Below are 21027 nucleotides of genomic sequence, written 5' to 3'. Positions count from 1 at the left end.
AAGTTTCCCATTCTTATATATATTCCCACCGGTATTCGTTCAAGCTGAAATTATGCCACACTTTAAGCCACAATTAACTGGGTTGTGTACTCTACACTGTAAACCATGTTTAGAAAAAAACCACAAAGGTCTGGAGTGCAGAGAACATGCACAGCCAAAAAACCAATTTAGCACAATGTCAAGACTCAGAGCCATGGTTCCAAGGATGTAGAGAAGCAAGTCAAAGGCAACTGTAAGTATTGGGGATCCAAACTTCACCACTTTCTCAGCAAAGGCCTCTCACAGCAAATTCACTGCTTTAAACATGTGGAAAGGACTGTTTTTAAAAAGTGAAAAAATAAACCATCTTCCGGGATGAAAACTCTGGGAAAATTGTGCTCCTCCTCAAACTTCTCGCCCAGACAGCCTGAGAAGCAGAAGTTAGCCTGTTAAACCACATAACAGACTAAAACACAGATTAGCCAACCTCATTTTAGTTCAACCTAGGTTGAACAACCGGCCCCAAGCCTATACAGTTGATTTAACAGTCAATGTCCTGGGGAAACTCAGAAAATAGGAGTCACATTAAGTAAGTCAGGGTTCATGGTTTAGTCAAGCTCAGCATGGCTAAGAATACTGCATTAAACATCAGCCAAGAATCTCATCATGATTCTTAATTGTCAGATACTCGTTCCCTTTCTCTAGATTAGTGTTTTTCAACTTCAGCCACTTTAAGATGCGTGGACTTCAACTCCCAGAATTCCCCAGCCAGCATGGCTGGCTGGGGAATTCTGGGAGTTCAAGTCCATGCATCTTAAAGTGGCTGAGGTTGAGAAATACTACTCTAGACAGTGCGCTACAAATCATGAGTAAAATGTAACTTACCATGGTATTCATGGAGAAAATCTATATGGTGGCTAGGAGTTGAAAACGACTTGATGGCACATAATTAATCCATCTCATAGCATGCGAACCCAGTCAAAAGTAGAAAACTGAATTCACACAATTGCATGTAACTGGTCAGTTTCCTATTCTCTTTTTGCACAACCCATGAGATTACTGAGCTTGTGGTTCAATGCTCCAGGAATCCCGGGCTTGCACGCGGTGCGACTCAAACCACTAAGTGGAGCCATCACACCCTTCATTTGCACACAGCCAATTCCGGTTCCTCGAATTGGGGCTTACCTCTTCGCAAGAGGAGTGAACGGCCTGCCTTCCTCTACTACCCAAATCCCCTCCTCCCTCCCACTCGCTCGGCTATGACACACGGCTCGAGACTCCGCGCCCATCATTCCGGCTGTGGGGCATGCCACTACAACTCCCATCATTCTCCCCCCACCGGCAGGCTCGGGCAAAGGCAGACTGCCAAGGGGCGACCTGGGCTGGAATGCAAACGAGGCGCTCCTTTCTGGCCAATCAGCGCACGCCGAGGCCGCCCGGAGCAGTGAATGAAGCCTTCCGGCACGCGGAGCACCGAGCAACTCGCCGCCTTCCCGGCGCGACTCCGGCGTCCCCCGCTCGCGCTTGAGTTTCCAATGGTCGGGCGAAGCGAACGCCCAGGAAGGCTCGCCTGACAGAGCCCGGAGACGCCGGTAAGCAGCGCCTTTGCTCGGCTCAGGCTTGCTCCTGGGTTGGGACGCGAGCGGCGGAGCGCGGGGACGGGCGACTCCATCCACGGCTTTTGGAAGGATGAGGCGGGGAGCCGGAGCCGCAAAGTGACCCTGCGGTCCAGCTCCGGCCAAGCTCTCTTCGCTCCCTCCAAGGGCAGGGAAAAAACTTCTGAGCGCGTCCCCCCTCCCGCCCCTTCTCAAGGGGGCTCCCCTTGCCCGAGGCGCTGAAGTTTTAAACCGCCCCGAAGGGGGGTCCTGGTCCTGCCACGCTCCGATCTGTCGGGGCCGCGGTCTCTCCTCCCGCCCGCCTCCTCCTTTCCCTTTGTCTCTTTCGAAAACGCAGAGCCCGCTCTCCGGCTGGAGGAGACCGGCATTCCCACTCCGGCTCTCCGGCGGGGGTTCGCACCGGCCGAACGAGCTGAGCCAGTTGCCACGGGCAGAATTGCAACATCGCCTTTGAAGCCGGGCGCGATCCGGGGCGGCGGGAAAGCCGGGAGTTTCCTCGCCCAGCCGGAGGCTTCCCGGGTCCTGCCCCGCGACAGGGTTTTCCTTCGGCCAGGCCGTCTTCCCAAGGGCTCCGCTTCCTTCCTCCCCACGAAAGCTATAAAGGGGGTGGGAAAGGCCCCCCAGAGACGAGCCCCTGTTCCCCCCCATCCCCCAGCAATTTGAAGCCGCGTACGCGCCTCTGGTGACTTGGAAGTTAAACTCAGGCTTACTCCCAAGTAAGTCTGAATATCCGCAAAGCAGACCATCTCGATGGGGCTCCATTTCCCCTTTTTTTCCTTCTGCTTACAGAATCGCCTGGGTTCGTTTCCGCATCCATGTGAAAATCCCTGTGCGTTTCCTTCTTCCCGGGCATATTTTCCTGCATACTTTCCCCCCGCCGCCCCTTACATTCTTCTCTTCCCGAATGAATTTCCTTAATAGGCCTATGGTGGCACGCAAATTGCAGTGCCAGTTTGTTGTTTCACCCGCGCAGCGGTGTGTTCACATTTATAAATAATTGGGTATACAATTCTGCTTAGCCGAAAATGGGAACTAAATTCAGCCTTTTCAGTTCCTCTCCAGAGCGGCCCAACCTTTGGTATGCTTCGAACAGAAACGCACAGTGGGTCTTTTAAAGCTGTTCTTGTTCTCCTTGGGCTCTTCAGGTGACCGGTGGGCGGAAAGTACAGTAGTTGGATTTTCCTAGCAGTTTCCACTTTTAATCAAAGGGGGTGGGTAGTTACTTTGTCTCTCTGTCCAGCTGAATGGAATCCAGTCTCTGCTGCCCCCTCCCGGTCGGATTCCAAAGGCAAATGTGTATTGAGTTGGGGATTTTTTAAGTTACCCCTTTCCCCTGCCCCCACTCCAGAAAAACAGCCGGATTTCTAAAGTTGAACTTCACGCTGGAGAAAAGGGATAGTGGTCAGGTTGCAATGAAACATCGATGGTTGTACCTCCTACTTTCCAGCCTGAAGACTATGGTAGTTGTAATCCTCAGTTTTACGGATAAATGAAAGTAGGCAACAGTTGTCTTTCAGCTGCAGCAACTTTGTGCTTCCTAGTGTGCTTGTAGGTTGTTGATTCCTACGATACTCAGTGAGCATGCATTTTCCCCTTGCATTTTCTGCAGCTGTAATGCAAACATTAATCGCCCAGTGTTATCTTCTTCTGACATTGTTCTGTTCAGTCTGGGACAATTACAGGCAATATATAAGCATTTTCTAACCTATGCTAACCTTGTTTGGGGTCACTTGGTCCACACAATTCACTAAGCTATAAACCAGCAGACAGCATTTTGTCTTAGTGTGACATATAAATCCAATCTTCAGCGTTGTTCCAACACTTGAACTAGGTGACAGATATAATAGAATCGTGCAGTGTGCCACTCAGATCACTGCGTGTCCAGCTTCATGCTCACTGCATGGATACCAGTCGAATCATCCTCAACAGATAAGTACTGCTTTACTCCCCTTCAACACATTTGACACATTCAAATGGAGCCTGCTTCTCCCTGGCAATTTGTTCCACCCTCAAATCACCTAATTATCATTAGGAAAATTCTTGTTTTGTTTTAAGATAAGGCCACAAGCATACTTTAAACCAAACTTGATTTGATAGACCACTGCCTTACTTTAGTATTTAGGCAGTACTCAAATAAGGAAACCTATAGTTTATCTCATGTATGTATGTATGTATGTATGTATGTATCTATGTATGTTCAATCGTGTCTGATTCTTGGAGACTGCCTGGATAAGTCCCTGTGGTTTTCTTGGCAAAGTTTTTCATTAGTGGTTTGCCATTGCCTCCTTCCTAGGGCTAAGAGAAAGCTTTGTGCCTAGACAGGGCTGGAACTCCCAGTTTCTAGCCTGATGCCTTAACCGCTACACCAGACCAGCTCTTTTATCATGGTAAAGAAGTGTATTTCTACAAGAGTAGCCTTCTGTTAGGTGATAGACTTGTGTAACATACTGCTGTCCTGTCCTCCAGGATGGAATAGACCCAAATTCTATGGATAGCATTGAGTAAATGTTCTACTGCCAGCATACGTAAGTTCTGTAGACAGAACAGAAGGGGTGACCTCTTGTCCTTAGCTTCCAGAAGCAAAATACCTTGGCCCTACTTGACATCAGCTGGAAGGCCAACCTTTCTAGGCATGGTCCTTCCAAGAAATTCCTGCCTTGTTTTGCTGACATCTTTTTCCTTCAGAGAGAGGAGGAAAACACAAGAGGAGCAGCTATCCTTCATTTAGGCTGGTCAATTTGGAGAACATAGTCAAACTGGCAAGAAGATTGGGGGGGGGAAGTTACCAAACTTGCTGGAGTTCTTGATTTTAAGAGAAACTGAAGCAGAAAGTAGAAGGAATCAGTTGGATTTTTGCCACCATAAACTAACGCAGCTTCCTTCCTATAACGTCTGAGGCTCAGTGTAGTTGAAGATGCATCTTGGACTTCAAAGCAGCAAATTTTAATGAATTCAGAGCAATAATAAGTAGGATCCCATAGCAGCAGAAGCTAATGGGAAAAGGAACTCAGTATATTTGGAAGTTCCTGAAAATGGAAAAGCTAAAAGCGTAAGTGCCAACTGCTCCAAAGAGGAAAAATGGAACGCACCAGAAAAAAACAATATGGCTGCACAAAAACCTTAGTGAAGTTGAAAACAAAAGGACAGACATACAACATGGAAAGAGAGGTGGGTCTCTTTTAATATATACAATTGTCTGGAGACAAAGACATGGTGTTTGAAAGGCAGAAGCTCACAACTGGTGAGGAAAGCAAAGGATGCTAGGAAACACAAAATGGGCTTCTTCAAAAATGTTCAAGATACAAGAAAGATAAATGAATTAATATACCAAATGTTAATAGGTAACCACAAAGAAGACTGATCAGCATGGTTCAGTCCTGCCTGAGAAACAGTATGTGTGCTATCAGGCAACTGAATAACAGGATAAAGGGACAGGATTGAAACCTATTTACTGTGAATGAATTTAAATCTCCTGGGCCAGATGAATTGGATCCCAGAGTATTGAAGTAACTAACTAATGGTCTGATTGAGGCTTTACTTATGAGACATCCTGGAGGACAGATAAAGAACCAACAGAAGAGAAGCACTCCAGAGAGATAAAGTGACAGACAATTGAAGGAGAACATACATTGTTCCTGCCTTCAAAATGGGGAGACGAAGAGGATTCAGTGAACTACATAGCAGTTAGTCTTTACCTAGTAAGATTCTGGAGCAGATCAAAAAGAGATTGATATATAAATATCTCGAAAAACAAGATGATCATTACCAGTGTGGATTTGTCAAGAACTAGTCATGCTAGGCTAACCTTATCTAATTTTTTTAATCGGGTAACTTCCTTAGTAAATTGTGGGAATGTAATGGACATAATATCGTATTTTTCCGACTATAAGATGATACTTTTTTCTAAAATCCTTATGCTCAAAATTGAAGTGGCCCTGTGCAGCAGAATGCAATGTAGTTGACTTTCTTCTTGTCTATTTTGGGTTAGTGGAGGGGCATGAATGGCACCTGGAAAGTGTTTTGTGGATGTCCCAGAGGGTGTGGGACAGTCTAAAAGCATCCATTTATTAGATATACATTGGTGAGGTTTTTTCCTGCTGCTCCCTTACCCCAAATATTACTTTAATCTTTGTCTATTTTTTTCCTGAGCAAGTAGGTAAGCTTTTAAACAAAGTACTAAACTGGGGATACTTGAGTTATTCTTGTACATGCAAATTGAAGCTAGATATCTGGCAATGTGCCATTCATTTATTCATAATTAAGAGAATGTATAAAAGAAAACATTTGTTAGCTTTCCCAGGTAGACCAGAGAGGAAACACGACAAGATGAGCTAATTCTACTGTAAGGCTACATTAACAGAATCTCACAAGTCTGAAAGTCCAGATCTCCCACTGTCTCTTTTTACTGCCTGATGAATTAGGGAGATTCCTTTCTGAGTTTCTTTCTATGCCCATTATGCAGCTGTGGATTCCCTCCCTCCTTATTTGATTGTTCCCTAGGCAGCATCTCTTCCCCCCATCTCCCAAGGTCATTCCCATATAGCATTACAACACTGAATCAGGTGAGACAGGGAATCTAGCTGGTATGCAAAGTACCTTATGGATTCCTGCTCTTTTGGAAAAGAAACCAGCTTTTTGAACAATATGATCCTGCCCATTTTAAATGCCAGCAAATACATTTATTGCCTATAACATGGATACTGGTCAAGAGCATCCTTTTGATACGTATAGTAACTAACTGTACCATGAGAAGATGGGAGGTAGCAGACTTCCAGGGAAGAAATGCGAACTGAAGACAGCAGAGAAAACAACCATGGCAGAATGAGGAGCCAGCAAATAGACGGGTGGTTTGTAATTCCTCTAAGGACAAGGAGAGAACTTGAGATTACCCCCAATGCTCCAGACAGTTGCTCTTCATGAGCAGACTGCAAGACAGCAGTCTCCAGTGGGTTTAGAACTCTGGGAGATGAGGGAATAGCCCTCTTGCTGAAACCACGGTCGGCGGCTTTAAAAGGATACTGGGTTCACTTACTTCTTTTTCTAATCACTTTCAGAAATTGTTAATTGCTTTTCAGTATTAGGAAGCTTTGGATTGACAAGTCTGAAAACACTGAAACACTGGCTGAGTTTCTTTCAATCCTTAGTGAAATAAGTTTTAAATATAAGTTTAAGAACGTTAAAAAAAAGTTGTTTTTTTTAATAAGCAGCAGAAGGTAATTAGAACTTTGATTTTGGAAAGATGCAAACGGACTAAAGGTCCAGATGGATTTGAAATAAGATTTTGGAATTAATTATAAGAATCCTTCCCATGGGAAAATGCTTTTGTTTTGAATTATTTAAAAAAAACATGATAGGATGGGACTTTGAAGGTTGGACACTAGAGGGAACTAGAAGTAACTAAAGATTACAATTAAAGAAGAACATTTAAATTTGGCTTACTAATACAGAATGGAATAAAATATTTTAACATTGGACATACTGACAGATATTTTTGAACAATGGACCTAGACGTTAATTTAAAGAGTGTCTGCCTCCATAGATAGACTGTGTTTAAAAGATGTTGTGGAAGAGGAACAAGTTTTACCTGACAAGACTGAGATTGATCTGAAAGGGGATTTAAAAATGACAGGCTACAAGGAAGATATGGAAAAATATGCTACACTGGACATACAAAAGAAACCAGCTGATGTATTGATAATTAAAAGGTATATATCAATAATAAACTAAGAGACTGGCGTGGATCATTTTCCGATATTAGATTTACAAAAGAGGCTTGTTAAAGCTATGAAGAATTTTGTGAGAAGGGACATAGAAAAAATGAAAAGAAATCTAGTTCTAGGATATTATTTGAAGGGATTAAAGATCAAGATTGTTAAAAGTAAAAGGAAGGAATATAAAGTTGGTTTATTTGATCAAGATCTATTTTAACCTTGATGTTAAAATCTCTGGTAATCCTTAATGGACTTTTGCTGATTAGGACCAAAATGATGAGGCTTTAAGGATTTGTTTATAGATAAGACATGGAATATGGGAAGAAGAGATTATTTGTTTTATTTTAGGAGAAGGTGATAAGTTACGTAGTTTATACTTGTGATGAAGGGGGAAGTCATTTCTTTATATATTTTTCTCCTTTACTAGATTCTTTTCTTTCTTTTCTATTTTCTTTCTATTTCCTTTTCTGCACCTTCTACTTTTTTTCTTTTTCTAGTTTTTATTAGTTTTGTATTGTTGTGATTGTAATTTTTAATTAAATTACTATAAAAGAAGGTGGGAGGTAACTAAATTTAAGACTTTTAAATAAACAAATGAAAATGGCATGGATATAATTATTGGTACCCCTAACTTAATATTTTGTAGCACACCCTTCTGAGGCAGTAACGGCAACCAAGCGCTTTTTGTAACTCTAAGATTTCTACACTTCACAACTGGCAATTTGTCCCACACTTCTTGAGCAAACTGCTCCAGTTGTCATAGGTGTGGTGGGTTCCTTCTGTTGGTTTCAGATCAGGACACATAACAGTCCAATATTTACTTTTCAACCATTCTTTTCTTAAAAGTATGTTTTGGGTCACTGTCTTGCTGATGGACCTATAACATGGGACAGACACAGAGCTTTCTAACCCTGGGCATTATGTTTCGCTCCAGAATATCTTTGATTTGATTGTGCCCTGCACAGATTTAAGGCACCCGGTGCTGGAGGCAGTAAAGCAACCGCATAACGTTATCCTCCATGTTGATAGTAGGGACGGTGTTCTTTTGTTTAAAAGCATTATTTTTTCTTATGTGAACATAGAGCTGCTGTGACTTACCAAAAAGCTCTTAAAGGACATTCTCCCAGAAGAACTGTGGCTTGTCCACATACATTTTAGCAAACTCCAGTCTGGCTTTTTTGTGTCTGTCTTTCAGAAGCAGGGTCTTCCTGGGTCTTCTACCATGGAGACCACTTTCAATCACAGCAACAGATGGTACGACTTGATACAGCTGTACCTTAATCTTGGAGGTCAGCTAGGATTTGTTTTGAAGTTTTCCTTGGTTCTTTCTCCACCATCCAAACTATCCTTCTGTTCAATCTGGGGTCAATTTTCCTCTTGTGGCCACGTCCAGAAACGTTGGCTATGGTCCTATGGACCTTAACCTTCTTGATAATACTAGTAACCATGGTCACAGGAACATGAAACTCTTTAGAGGTGGTTTTGTAGCCTTTTCCCCTTACCATACTTGGCTATTACCTTCTTCCTTTCCTCCTTAGATAACTCTCTACTTTTCTTCCTCTTGTCTATGGTCACTGTGCTGCACACAATGACACAAAATGCCTGAGTGAGTACTTTTCTCCATTCAAACAGGCTGAGTTATGAGACTGAAGATAGCTGTGATCCTCATTAAAGTAAATAGTCTGCTTGAGAGATCACTAAAACCTATTAATGTTTTCTAACCTCTAAGGGGTTCCAATAATTATGTCCATGCCATTTTCATTTGTTTTATTATTTACAAGAGTATGTTAAGTCATACATCAAAAGCAAAGGGTCTGCTCTATGGACTGCGGAATAAAGAATGGTGGATGTCATTTACTTGGGTCAATTTCAACTTATTTCACAGCAAATTTGGAAAAATACTTTTGGCCGCACCTGCACACCAAGGGAGTAAAGGCTGACACACCTAATTTGTAGCTAATTCACACAAGTACTTGGACCATTCTGTGCCATTGCTAGGTTTTTACCTGCACGATCCAAGCACATGGCTGCTAATGATAGAAATATACGGTCCTGGTTTGAAATTCATTAGTCCTTCCCTGGGCCCTTCAGAAACAGCAGCAGAATCTTTCGGATTCCTAGGGATGCTAGAGTGGACCGATAGGAAAGAGCTGGCTATAGCATCCTTGCTGAAACTGCCTGGCTGAATTTCTTCTGGATAATTGTTTGGCAGTTAAATCCTAGCTCTAGCTGCTATTAAAGGAACAATCAGTGGAATCTCATGGGAGCATTGGCTAAATGTTTCAGTTACAAACTAGAGAAGTAGAAGCTTTATGCAATGAATGATAACTTGTATTCTAGGCCAGTATTCCCCAGTATGTATTCCAGATATGTTAGAAGACTGCCCTGTTATGGCCAGTTGGCATGGTTATATCTGCTAGTTTGAAGATGATGGGAGTAGAAATCCAGCTCTACTGGAGTTACCAGATTTAGTGCAAGCCTTCCCAGAAAATTACAGGCATTTGTTTGTAATTTTGGGGCACCCAGTTTCTTGAACTAATCTGACTGTAATCAGTGTATTCTCAAGTTGATTTTATAACCATTGTTCAAGATGGCATATAGAAAATAAGAGAAACAAATCAATAGGTTTCAGGTACCTATCAAATGCCCAAGAAGTATCCTGACTTTGAATACTTAAAGAAAAAATAAGGCAGGCTAGGGGCAATGGCAGACTCTACACATGCTCACTTTGGGGCCTGTTTTGGCAAGACTACTTACTCCACATATAGTCTCCGTACTCAAGATAGGTCTGCAGAGAAAACTTGCTGAGGGTCTCCATCACCTGAGATGTATGAGGGAACTCAGAGGTGGGCCTTCTCTCCAGCTATTCCCCTCCCACCTGGTATAAGATCTATTCGTTCACTCCTAATATTTAGGAAACTTATGAAAATCTAGATCAGTGTTTCTCAACCTTAGCAACTTTAAGATATGCGGACCTCAACTCCCAGAATTCTCATCTCCCAGAATTCCACATATCTTAAACTTGCTAGGGTTGAGAAACACTGATCTAGATCTTCCAAAGGGCATTGGAAACTGAGACATCAATTATGGGAAATAGTCGAGTTGGATGATTGGATCCTGAAGATTTATGGTGCTATGTGTTTGACAATAATGTATTATTAGGATTATATATTATTAGGATTGTCTTTGCATGTTGACATTAATGATTCTGGATGCTTTTTTATTATTATTCTGTTATTCTATTTCAATTATTGGTGTTGGAAGTTTAGAGTCTTAACGACTGGAGTAGCAGAGAAGCATTTGAAAATAAATTAAGTAAACATAATCTTTCAGCTTGATCAGGGTGTTACAATGATTAGTTTTTCCCTGTGATGATCATGTGTTTAATGGCTCGAACAAACTTAAATTAGGACAGACTGCAAGACTTAACGCAGCACCGAAAGGTTAAACAGTCTTTCTTAAATAAGTTTATTTACACATCACATTAAGCAGTGCTTTATTTTAAAGACAAAGTTAAACAAAGCCAAATCAGTGTCACAGGTGAATTGGTCAAGATTTCCTGGGGCAATTCCTGGTTTATATTTCCTCTTTTTAAAGCAAATTGGATTTTTTTTTTTAATGGTATCATCAGAGACTAGTAGAAAAGAAGGAACAGCAGTTCTAGATACTGAAGAAAAGAGGATTTTTTTAATCTCCCAAGATATATTGTCCTGCATGGGGATCTTGGATAATGCATGCACGTTTCTCCTTTTTTCTCCTTCCTTGAAAGCAGTGAAGGTAGTTTTGAATAATTATTTTCTGGATGATGTATCTGAGGTGATGGGAATGGTGTATCTTCTGTAAGCCATGTATGGATATAAATACAAAGATTAATTCCATATAGTCTGGGGAGGAGCTAAAAGGGCACTAACAATTGGTAATTAACATCATAAGTGTTCAGTGTTAATTTGGCATCTAGAATTTGGTACATCTTTATATTTATATCTTTAATTATGATAATTTAAAAATTATGTAGGAAGTGAATGGCAAAATGAAAAATGGCATATGATTCACACATTCATTCTCTCTCTCTCCCCCCCCTGCTCTTTTATGTATATGTATCACACAGAGTGGCTAGTGATATTTAAAGTCACTACAAAATTAAAATCATCATCTTTATGAACCACTGGGATATAATTACACTAGAAATCAGATCGATAGGTTGAATGAAATAATACCATTTTATCTTATGTCAGCAACAGAAGAAATCTCTTTTTAGCATTTTCCTTGCTGACTTGCTTCATTCGATGTGTGTTGTGAAATTTTTTGTAGCCAAAATAATAGAGCTTGACTTGTGCTGCAAAATGTGCTGATTTCAGTTGCGCTAAACTGCTTGTGCAGCTCGTTTTATTTTGCACATGACAAGCTTCAAACCTGGGCTGTGTTGGTCTGTGCTAGGATTGGCAATTTGGACAATCCTCTGAAATAAAACCATCTTCCTTTCAGCTTATTCTAGACGGTTCTTTGTTTTAGCATGAAAACCTCAAGATTCCCTTTCAGAACAGCATTTCTCCTGTATGGTGCCCAGTTGTAGTTTAAATATAAATATAGTAAACATCCTCTGCTTTTTATTATAAATCTTAATTTATGTTTTATGAAATTATAAATAAAAATGGAATTTTATATTTGTCTCATATTTTTACCGTTACAAACACAAGCTTATGTCGAAGCAATTTCCTGTTTTGCTAGAGAGCAACAGTGATGCTACAAATGGCAAAACAGCAATAAAGTTGTTTTTAAAGAAAGCGTGGTAAGCTAGGAGAATGAGTCTCCGGGCTTCGTTAGGTTAGTTTCCACATAATGATCAAATGTAAAAGTTTCTCCCATTCATGAACTGCGTTTAAAATATCAACAATAACCGTTCATTTGCATTATGGACAATAACAAGCATAAAAATGGCATAACGTTTGAAAATGCCTTTCCATCCTGCAACTGGCTTTGTTAAACTGAGTGCGGTCAGGCTCTTTGCAGCCTGATTTCCACACCAGCCCCGTCCTCCCGAGCGGACTTACATTGTCAGTCAAAGATTTCTGATGGCTTCTTTTCCCCATCTAGCTCGTAATACTCCAAACCCCTTTTTGGGAGAGAGGAGGAATGATTACAATACACTTCTGTGTTTTTCTGACATTGGATTTAAAATAGCTGTTTTTGTTTCGTATAGACATAAAAGAGGTACAGCCTCCCATCACCCTACATGTGTGGGCTATGGGTGCAATAGGTTGTTACAAATGGGTGCTATAAATGAGGGCAGTATTATTATTATATACACAACAACGTGAAATCACAGTTGCCAGTTCTTTAGCTGGTGTTGGCCTTCATTCGCATCACGTTTTCCCCAAGAATCTAGGAGGTCATCATTTATTATTACTACTACTACTACTACTACTACTACTACTACTGTCTTCTCCCCTAGAATCACTACAGGTTTGCACCAAGAATAACTTTTTGATGATACCAAAAGTCTATTCTTTAACACAGTGTTTCTCAACCTTGGCAGCTTGAAGATGTGTGGACTTCAACTCCCAGAATTCCCCAGCCAGCATGCTGGCTGGGGAATTCTGGGAGTTGAAGTCCACACATCTTCAAGTTGCCAAGGTTGAGAAACACAGCTTTAGCAAGATGAATTGGCTAGGCTCACAGAAGAAATTTAAGAAAGTTATGTGCAAAAACTTAGCAGATGCATCCATGCAACAATTTAAGCTTGGTTTGGGTTAACCTTAGTTTGTTCGTTTCCTGGCTTAGCATATTGTGCAGACCTAGCTTGATCGGTTATTTATGATTGCATGTATTGTGCGGAGCCAGAAAATGGGTGACTTCAGAAGCCAAATCAAGGATGTTGTGTAAACAGGCTCTGGGTACAGTATCAGTGTATTTCCCTATCCGGTGATTGTCACAGCTTCTCAGGCTAAATGAAAGACAGGAATTAATCGGAGCTCAAGGAGCAACGTGAGCATCTAATTAGATCAAACCAATAATTGTATAAATGAAGGTCAGGCTTTTGTCAGGAGGAAAGGCCGAGCCTCACTTTGGACTAGCAGCCTGACAGTGCGGTTGGATCAAAACCAAAACAAAGGAAGCCCAAAGCTGGAAATTAAAGTTTGCTCTGTGCAGATCTTAGGATGTGGCGGATGGACAAAGAAAACATCCCACTGGGACCCCCCAAAATCTCCCCCATGGGGTGACTTTTCCATGAATTTTGCTTCGTCCACAAACAGCTCCTTTTTGAAGAAAGTAGGGACGGCCGAAAAGCAAGGCCAACGGAAGAAAATGCCCTCCTCCTATGGCCACTGGCAACTGCTCCCAACCCGATGCCCTCCAGATGTGTGGGACTTCAATGCCCTTCATCCTCAGCGCAGGAAGTTGCACCAGCTGAAGCCCACTCCATCTGGAGAGCCCCATGTTGGGAAGGGCCACTTGGGTCCCCAAAGAGAGTCCCTCACGGCCTCTGCCATCTTCTCTCAGGCCTTTGTGGGTCTCCCATCTTCAGAGGGGGAGGCCAAGAGGAGTCAGGGCGCCATCGTCTTTCTCCGGCTTAAAACAACGGAGGCCAGTCCCCTTCTGTGAGCAATGGGAGGCCTGGAGTGAGGCTCCATTGATTGCAGATGGTGTTCTTGTTCATTCAGGGGTGGGCCCTGCCTGGGCCTGGAGGCTCAGTGGGGACGGGAGGCCACCAGGAGACCCTGGGGTGAGACTCAGAGGCTTGTTTACTTGTGAGTGATTTATGCAGTCTTCTAGCTTCCTCTGAGCATGGCTGTGCCCCTGTAATAGTGATCGCTCCAACCATGGATGCCAGAAAAAGGCAGCGGGGAGCCACTTCCATGTTCCTGCTGAGAAAACCGACATGGAGGCTTCGTTTCCCCTTTAGGCTGCCCTCAGAGGTGAAACCAGGTCGTAGAAGGGACAGTGAAGCCAACGATGGCCAAAACAGGCCACAATGGAGGGTCGGTGGCCGAGAGGCGTTTGTTTCCTGTGGGAAACCGAATCAAGATGGCTGAGGGGGAGAACCTTCGATTTTAAAAAGGGAAATCTGACCAAGAATTCCAGTGGAAAACCATTCATGCAGGGCATTGTGCCACATCCAAAATTGAGGTTTTGTTAAATGTAGGATTCAGATTTTGATTTGACACAGCACTTCCAAATTTTGGTATCCACAGGGTTGGTCAAAAATATCAAGATGGTGGCCATGACAGGGCGATTGAACTTCTGCCCTCTGCGGCACATAAAAAAGGGGCAGAATTTTGATCACCCTGTCGCAGCCACCATCTTCACTTTTTGGACCATACCCTGCAGATGCCAGTTTCTAATATTCACTTAATGTTGTATGTATGTGTACGTGTTTGTTTATTTTGAGCAAGCACTTCCAGCTTGAAGTTCATTTGGGTTTTGTTGAGAAAATGGATAGGAAAGATCTTACAATATTGTCAGCCTGGACGGTAGGTAGGTAGGTAGGTAGGTATGTATGTATGTATGTATATTTGTTTATTTATTTGGTTATGTAGCCACCCATTTCAATTAAGTGACTCTGGGCAGTCCCCAGAATTAAATAGCACAGCAAAATATAGGGAGGGAGGGAGGAACCAAATACAAATAGCTTTGGGATCCTTCTGATGTGTTGTTTATCCCCCTGGACTTCACTCCCTGTCCCTCATTTTTCTACTTTGCCCATGAGTTGTATGATCTCTTTCTTACGCTCTTTGCAAAATGCATAATTAAAAAGAAGAAAAAAAGCGTATTTTCTAGGACAATCTGCCATCCTCATTTTCTGCTTTTCCCTCAGCACCCCGATGCTGAAGGGGCGTTGCTTCAGAAGGGGGGAGAAAAAGAGCTGCAGGTTTTCTCAGCCTGGAGGGTGTGCACGAACGTCTTGTACATGCGTGTACATACACGCCCTTCAGCACAGGGCTTCTTGCCTTTGGGGTTCATGCCCTGCTTTCCCCTGAGAGTCCTCAGGCCTGGAGAAATGGCCTCCACTGAGAGCAGAACTTGTTTTGTTCTGTGAATCTTAGTCTTTGGGGACGATGGTCCTTTGCAAGAGTGAATCTTTCTTCCCTGTTGCAAATAACCCAGGATTTGAACCTGGTCTCCAAAAGGCTCTCAAGGCAGGACCAAGGGGAGAGATGGCCATCACTGAAAATAGGGAGGCCAGGCTGGGGAAAGTGGATGCCTTTTAATAAAATTTGTTAGTCAGAAAAGGCGCTATCGCATTCCTCCTGAGCTTTGGCTACTGTAGACTAACACAGCTCTTCTCCTACAAGGCCCATCCTCTTGCAGAGGCTCTCCTCCCTGCCAAACTAGACGGGACGTTTTGCTTATTTGCTTTTTCCCAAGGAATTGCAGGCAGCTCTCCTGAGCTGGGATTTCTAAGCCTGAGAGAAGAGAAGCAGCCAGTCTAGGCTGCCTGGTCTAGCAAACATTAGACATCCAGTGCGTGCACCAATCAGTATTTGGGCACTGCTGCTGTGTAGCAGAATAATTATGAGTGAGCAATGTGCTGCTGGTGGAGAGGTCAGCAATGCACCATTGGTATATAACCAACTCTGTGCCATAGATGTTAATGATGTTGCTCTCGTGTGGCAGAGCACGCTCTCCGATTACCACTGTTGAATTATAAGATTCATTTGCTGGTCAATAACTAAACAGGTGGTGGAGCATCTTGGAACAATCTGAGTGTCTGAGAAACAGCAGAGGCTTCAAATGGTTAGGACAGTGTTTCTCAACCTTAGTCATTTTAAGATGTCTGGACTTCAATTCCCAGAATTCCCTAGCCAGCATGCTGGCTGGGGAATTCTGGGAATTGAAATCCACACATCCTAAAATGGCCAAGGTTGAGAAATGCTGGGTTAGGATTTATGAGTATGTCTGTTTAACCTTTTCTCATCACTGCTTTTCACTCCACCTGAAATTTAGCAGGAGGCACATGGGACCTGGTTTATAGTTGGGAGAAGTGGAGTGAAATGGTCAGTTGACATACTGTATGATTTCCTCAGAGTTCAGGTTAGAATTACTTGGATCTTTAAATAAGTGAATTCCTCAGAATGCTGTCTCACCTTCATTCCCTTTGCAGTAATGAGATAACCATAGCTTGCTTTTTCAGAATTACTGTAGTCTTACTGGCCAATGGACCTAGAGTGAATAAAATACTGTTGGGCAGGGGCAGGACCAATTCTCAGACTGTTTGAATCTGTGAATTATCCCTCTCTGTTACCAGTATCATATAGAAATTATGAACTATACTTAAAGATGATTTTTTTGTGTGTGTTTTGCAGATTACGCAGCTGTAACTATTCAGCTTTGAGCTGATATTATATCAGTTGAAGAGGCAACAGGAGACGTTACCATTGTATGTTGTCAGAGCCCTCCTACGATCACCAAATTTCTCTGGAAACAAGATGACTTGTAAAAGCTAATATATCAGGATTTTATGGAGGTTACTCTCCAGTAACTTAGATGCAGAAGTATGCATCTAAAATGAACACTTTTCCTGGAAGAGAAATTTTGAAGCCTCTCATGAGAACTTATTTAAAAATCCAGATCTTTCATCGGAATCATATATAAAGAAGTGAATCAGAATGTATATTAATGCTAGAAGAGTTAGAAAATGTCAGTTTGTGCAACTCTTTACCACCTGTTTTGTTCTGTGCCTCATGTTTTTTTGGGAAGAAATTGATAATGGAATTGTGAGCCACATGAAATCTTACTCGTACAGGTACCTCATAAACAGCTATGCTTTTGTGAACGAAAGCCTATCTATTAGCAGAGACAACTTGGACAGGGCAGCAAGCCATCGATACTTGATTAATCACGAGGAGAAATGTCAAGGGCAAGATGTTCTCCTCTTGCTCTTTGTAAAGACTCCACCTGAAAACCGCCACAGGAGAGATGCAATTCGACAAACATGGGGTAATGAAAAATATGCTCATTACTATCTTAATGCCAACATAAAGGCCTTATTTGTTTTAGGGCAACCAGGAAATTTTGCACAGAGAAGTCAAATGCAAATGAGGCTGGAAATGGAAGATGAGATGTATGGCGATCTGATTCAACAAGACTTCTTGGATACTTTCTACAATCTTACCCACAAATTACTGTTGCAGTTCAGCTGGGTGAACAACTTCTGCCCTCATGCCAAGTTTGTTATGTCAGCCGATGACGACATATTTATCCACATGCCAAATCTTATTGCATACCTCCAAAGTCTAGCACAGATTGGCGCTCAGGATGTTTGGATTGGGCGTGTCCATCGTGGATCACCTCCCGTGAGGGATAAAAAAAGCAAATATTACGTCCCCTATGAAATATACCCGTGGCCTGCTTATCCTGACTACACAGCTGGAGCTGCGTATGTGATATCGAGCGATGTGGCAGCTAAAGTATTCCTAGCCTCACAGACTCTTAATTTGAGTCTTTATATAGATGATGTTTTCATGGGGCTCTGTGCCAACAAGATGGGAATTGTACCACAGAATCACGTCTTCTTTTCTGGGGAAGCTAAGGCTCCATATCATCCTTGCATTTACAACAAAATGATGACTTCCCATGGACATGTAGAAGACCTTCACTATCTTTGGAAACAGGCTACAGATCTGAAAGTGAAAAATGTTTCTTCTGGAGCTTGGGGTAGGATATATTGTAGAATGGTTAATATTATGCTTCTTTGCAGATTATATTTCCAGGATACATATCCCTGTTCTGCTGCATTTTCCTAATACTTGAGAAAATCAAAATAGATTTACTGAGCCAAAAATGAATAAGGAAATCAACTGTTTTCTACACAACAAATTCAAATGAACACAGAATAAAAAAAAAATAAAAGCTTGCCTACAGATTGCACAGTTGTTTCTCCAAAAGTACATTATAATTATAAAAACAGATTTATAAAAACATTATAATAAAGTTTTCCACCAGATAATTTTAAGAATTGGATAGTTCTTAAAGAAAATTAAAATGTATGCATCTCAATCTGGAACTATAAAATTACCAAATGGAAATGAATTCTGCCACAGATTGGTTTAAAAACATACATTTTCTGATGCAGTAAAATCTGTAGGTTACACAGAGAAAGATAGGTCAAAGTACTCGCTGTGACAGTATACTAATGCAATAACATTTTCTTTCCATACACGAACACAATACTATCACTTCTAAGCACACAATTACATTTTGATCTAATGTTTTTAGAACTGAATGCTTGTATATGTTTCATTATATGATCACTCAAGATGAATTAAGAAACCTTGATTCTAGGCAAGTGGTGCTACTGTTAACATTAAACACTTTTAAGTGAATCCTGCAAAGCTGTTGTCTCAATAACAAAAGTTCTTGAGAAGAGAAAGTGCTTCAACTTTTCTGCGACATTTCATAGATCTAACCTGCACAATAAACATAAACATCATAAAATTGTGATGGCCATGCCCCAATACACCAATTTATCTTTGAACAAAGGCCACGTTTTATTTATTCAGTTGATGTTCACTGCAAATGTATTTATCTCCCCAATGATTCACGTTATTCTTGAGAAGCAAGAGATATTTTTAAGAGATTAACACTGAAGTTACACTCCAAGAACACAGACAGGTATAAACCCTGCAAAACACTTTTTAAAAATGTTATATATTTAATTCCAATTTTACTTTCAAAAGCTATGAAATCGGCGTGTATGTGATTATGCAGCATAAAAATATTTAGATGTAAACTGTTTACATCCAATCTGTGCCAGTTTTATAAATAAGTAGTTTTTTCTTAACCAAAGTTTCAGTAACTTTACCATTTACGATCTTGCAACTAAAAACTTCTCTCTCCCATTCTGTATTTCTTCACTTAGTATGAGTAAAATAGCTACATCTTCTATTTACAGAATGGGATGAAACAGGGTCATGTTGTCTGTATGCCTCCAGACATATATTTCTGTCGAAAATTTTTGGAGGAACAGCTTTATCGGTTCCTTCTTCTCTATTTACTGACTTGTGGCATGGAAAACAAGGCAAATTTAATATGGATTTTATTGGGGGTGAGATTTCTATGTAACTCTAATCAGTTTCAAAATAACATAAAGCTGACAACAGCTAGTGATAGATCATAGACATAAAATGCTAGAACATCCTGATTTAGCAGTCAAGCAAACATCTGATTTGTCTGTTTTGTCAGTCAAATTAAATGCTTGCGTGTTTGCAGGATTATGAACTCACACTTGTAAGTTGTGTTAACTCCGAAAAGGCTGTACATGGTTTTTTTTTTATTTTCAGCAGGTCTGTTATGTTTAAAAAGTATTAGCTAGGCGTTAAGGAACAGAGTTGTATACTGTTTTAGCATAGAGAAGAATGTTTAACCATTTAAAGACATTATGAAAGCAACCTTTTTTCCCCCAGGAAAGGGAGCTAGATGGTTTCTTAAACTTGGGAATCTGAACATTATCTTTAAAATTTTTAAGCTAGAAATTCTTAGGTTTACGAGTGTTCCAGATGCAAGGCTGTTAATACTATTTTTTTCTTTACTTCACACGTAATTGCTTCAGCCTGAATGGTCACTTCAGGTACCTGTTGTTCCACAACTGTTTGTTAAAACTAGTTTTTGCCTGTTTGGTTTGCAGCTATTTGATTTTTTTTAAAAAAAACTCTAAAAGTAGCAATTATTTATTCTTGACACTTTGTTCTGTACTGTGTTTTGTAAAATATCTATTTTCAATAAACATGTTGTGTATTTTGTAAACGTTCTCTTTGAATTTCTCTACAATAACATTTGCTGCTTGTAAAATAGAATATTTGAAATGGGTTACCTGTTTTTCTTGGAGGTGGCACTTCCAATAATTGTGAATAAGATTCCTCATCCTGTCTGAGGTGAAATATTTAAACTGTATTCACATGAGATGCTAAGTTAAGAACACTGGTTACCAAGCACATACACTGATTTTACCTCCATTACATGCAATTTGGCATGTTATTTCAGCCACAAATGATAATTATTTGGTTTCTGGAAACCAGGACTTATACTTGAAAACAGCCTGATTTGATCTCAAGAGCTGGAAATATTGATAGCAATTTTGCATTTACTAAGTATTTTCACTTCCTCTGTGGCACAATAGAGATCTTGTATTCTCTCCAACATGAAAGCCCTTCCACATTTACTCAAATATTGAAGATAAGCCTTTTAAAAAAAAAATGTGTCTTAAATATGCTGGCAGTCATATAAAACATATTATAGTTGGAAAGAAAATGCTTTTCCAAAACCACACATTTTTAAAAACTTATACTTTAAACCTCTCCCTAAACTTTATGCATAGCCTTAGGCTTGGGGAATGGCTCAAAAACAGAAAAAAATAGAACACTATTTTCTGCCCTTGGAATGAGCTCCTCCCCGAAAGCCATTTGCTCCCACCTGATGATGGTCTGGAAATCTTTAAAAACTTGGCTGTTCTCCCAGGCCTTGGGGAAGGGTGTTTGTGGAGCCTTGTTGCTAATTTTTTTGTTAGAGGGAATAGGTTTGGCCAGACACATGGGATTTCCTTTATTATTTTTGTAGCCTGGTGCCTTAACCACGGCACCAAACTGGCTTATATATTTTATTATATAGTACTAATTTTTATTCTTGTTATTTTTGACATAAGCCACCCAGAGTCATTTTGGAGTTGTGAGGCTGTAAATCTCATAAATAAAATAAATAATTGTGGAGATTTTCCTCTGGAATAG

The 21027-nt window shown here is 41.0% G+C and overlaps 2 protein-coding genes across 2 annotated transcripts in view; one reads left to right on the top strand and one right to left on the bottom strand.

Annotated features, from left to right (window-relative positions):
• MCF2L2 (MCF.2 cell line derived transforming sequence-like 2) overlaps window positions 1-21027 on the bottom strand; it is a 216995-nt gene that overhangs the window by 100730 nt on the left and 95238 nt on the right. The window lies entirely within an intron of this gene.
• Window positions 1457-19993, top strand: B3GNT5 (UDP-GlcNAc:betaGal beta-1,3-N-acetylglucosaminyltransferase 5). The gene is made up of 2 exons (XM_007441293.3): window positions 1457-1571; window positions 16612-19993. Exon 2 carries the CDS (start codon window positions 16915-16917, stop codon window positions 18049-18051), a length of 1137 nt encoding a protein of 378 aa, XP_007441355.1. The 5' UTR covers window positions 1457-1571; window positions 16612-16914; the 3' UTR covers window positions 18052-19993.

Source organism: Python bivittatus, unplaced genomic scaffold (genome assembly GCF_059951505.1).
Source record: "Python bivittatus isolate LINGU-HERP-01145 unplaced genomic scaffold, Pbiv_v1 ctg000980_np1212, whole genome shotgun sequence".
NCBI lineage: Eukaryota > Metazoa > Chordata > Lepidosauria > Squamata > Pythonidae > Python > Python bivittatus.
Note: the sequence above shows the minus strand (reverse complement) of the source record. Positions and strands in the feature narration are given on the sequence as shown.